The following is a 341-nucleotide window of genomic DNA, read 5'->3' as shown; positions in this document are numbered from 1 at the left end:
CCGGGCCACCGGGCCCCCCCGGGAATAGGGAGGGACCCCGTTCCCCCCGCGGTGCTCACCTGTGGGGTTGTAGGCAGGGGGGCCGGAGGGGTACATGGGGTACTGGACGGCAGGGCTGGGCGAGGGGGACATGGCCATGGGGGGGAAGCCAGGCTGGGGAGGCATAGGGCCGGCTTTGGGGTCCATGGGGAAGGGAGCTGGAGGAGCTGCAGGGGGGTAGCTGCACAAGGGGATTTCCGGGCCTGCGGGAGAGATTGGGGAGGTGTGCGGCACCCCGGCACTGGGACAGGGATGGTGCCTCGGGGTGGTGGGCACCAGGGTAGTATCAGCAGCCCCCAAAC

The 341-nt window shown here is 70.7% G+C and overlaps 1 protein-coding gene across 1 annotated transcript in view; it reads right to left on the bottom strand.

Annotated features, from left to right (window-relative positions):
* SHISA4 (shisa family member 4) overlaps positions 1 to 341 on the bottom strand; it is a 3,455-nt gene that overhangs the window by 681 nt on the left and 2,433 nt on the right. The window contains exon 2 of the mRNA XM_017735507.1: positions 7 to 242. Within this exon, the coding sequence (XP_017590996.1) occupies positions 7 to 242 (236 nt within the window). The remainder of the gene's footprint in view (positions 1 to 6; positions 243 to 341) is intronic.

This window comes from Corvus brachyrhynchos, unplaced genomic scaffold (genome assembly GCF_000691975.1).
Source record: "Corvus brachyrhynchos isolate BGI_N302 unplaced genomic scaffold, ASM69197v1 scaffold555, whole genome shotgun sequence".
Lineage (NCBI taxonomy): Eukaryota > Metazoa > Chordata > Aves > Passeriformes > Corvidae > Corvus > Corvus brachyrhynchos.
The sequence above is the reverse complement of the archived record's forward strand: the minus strand, read 5'-3'. Positions and strand labels throughout refer to the sequence as shown.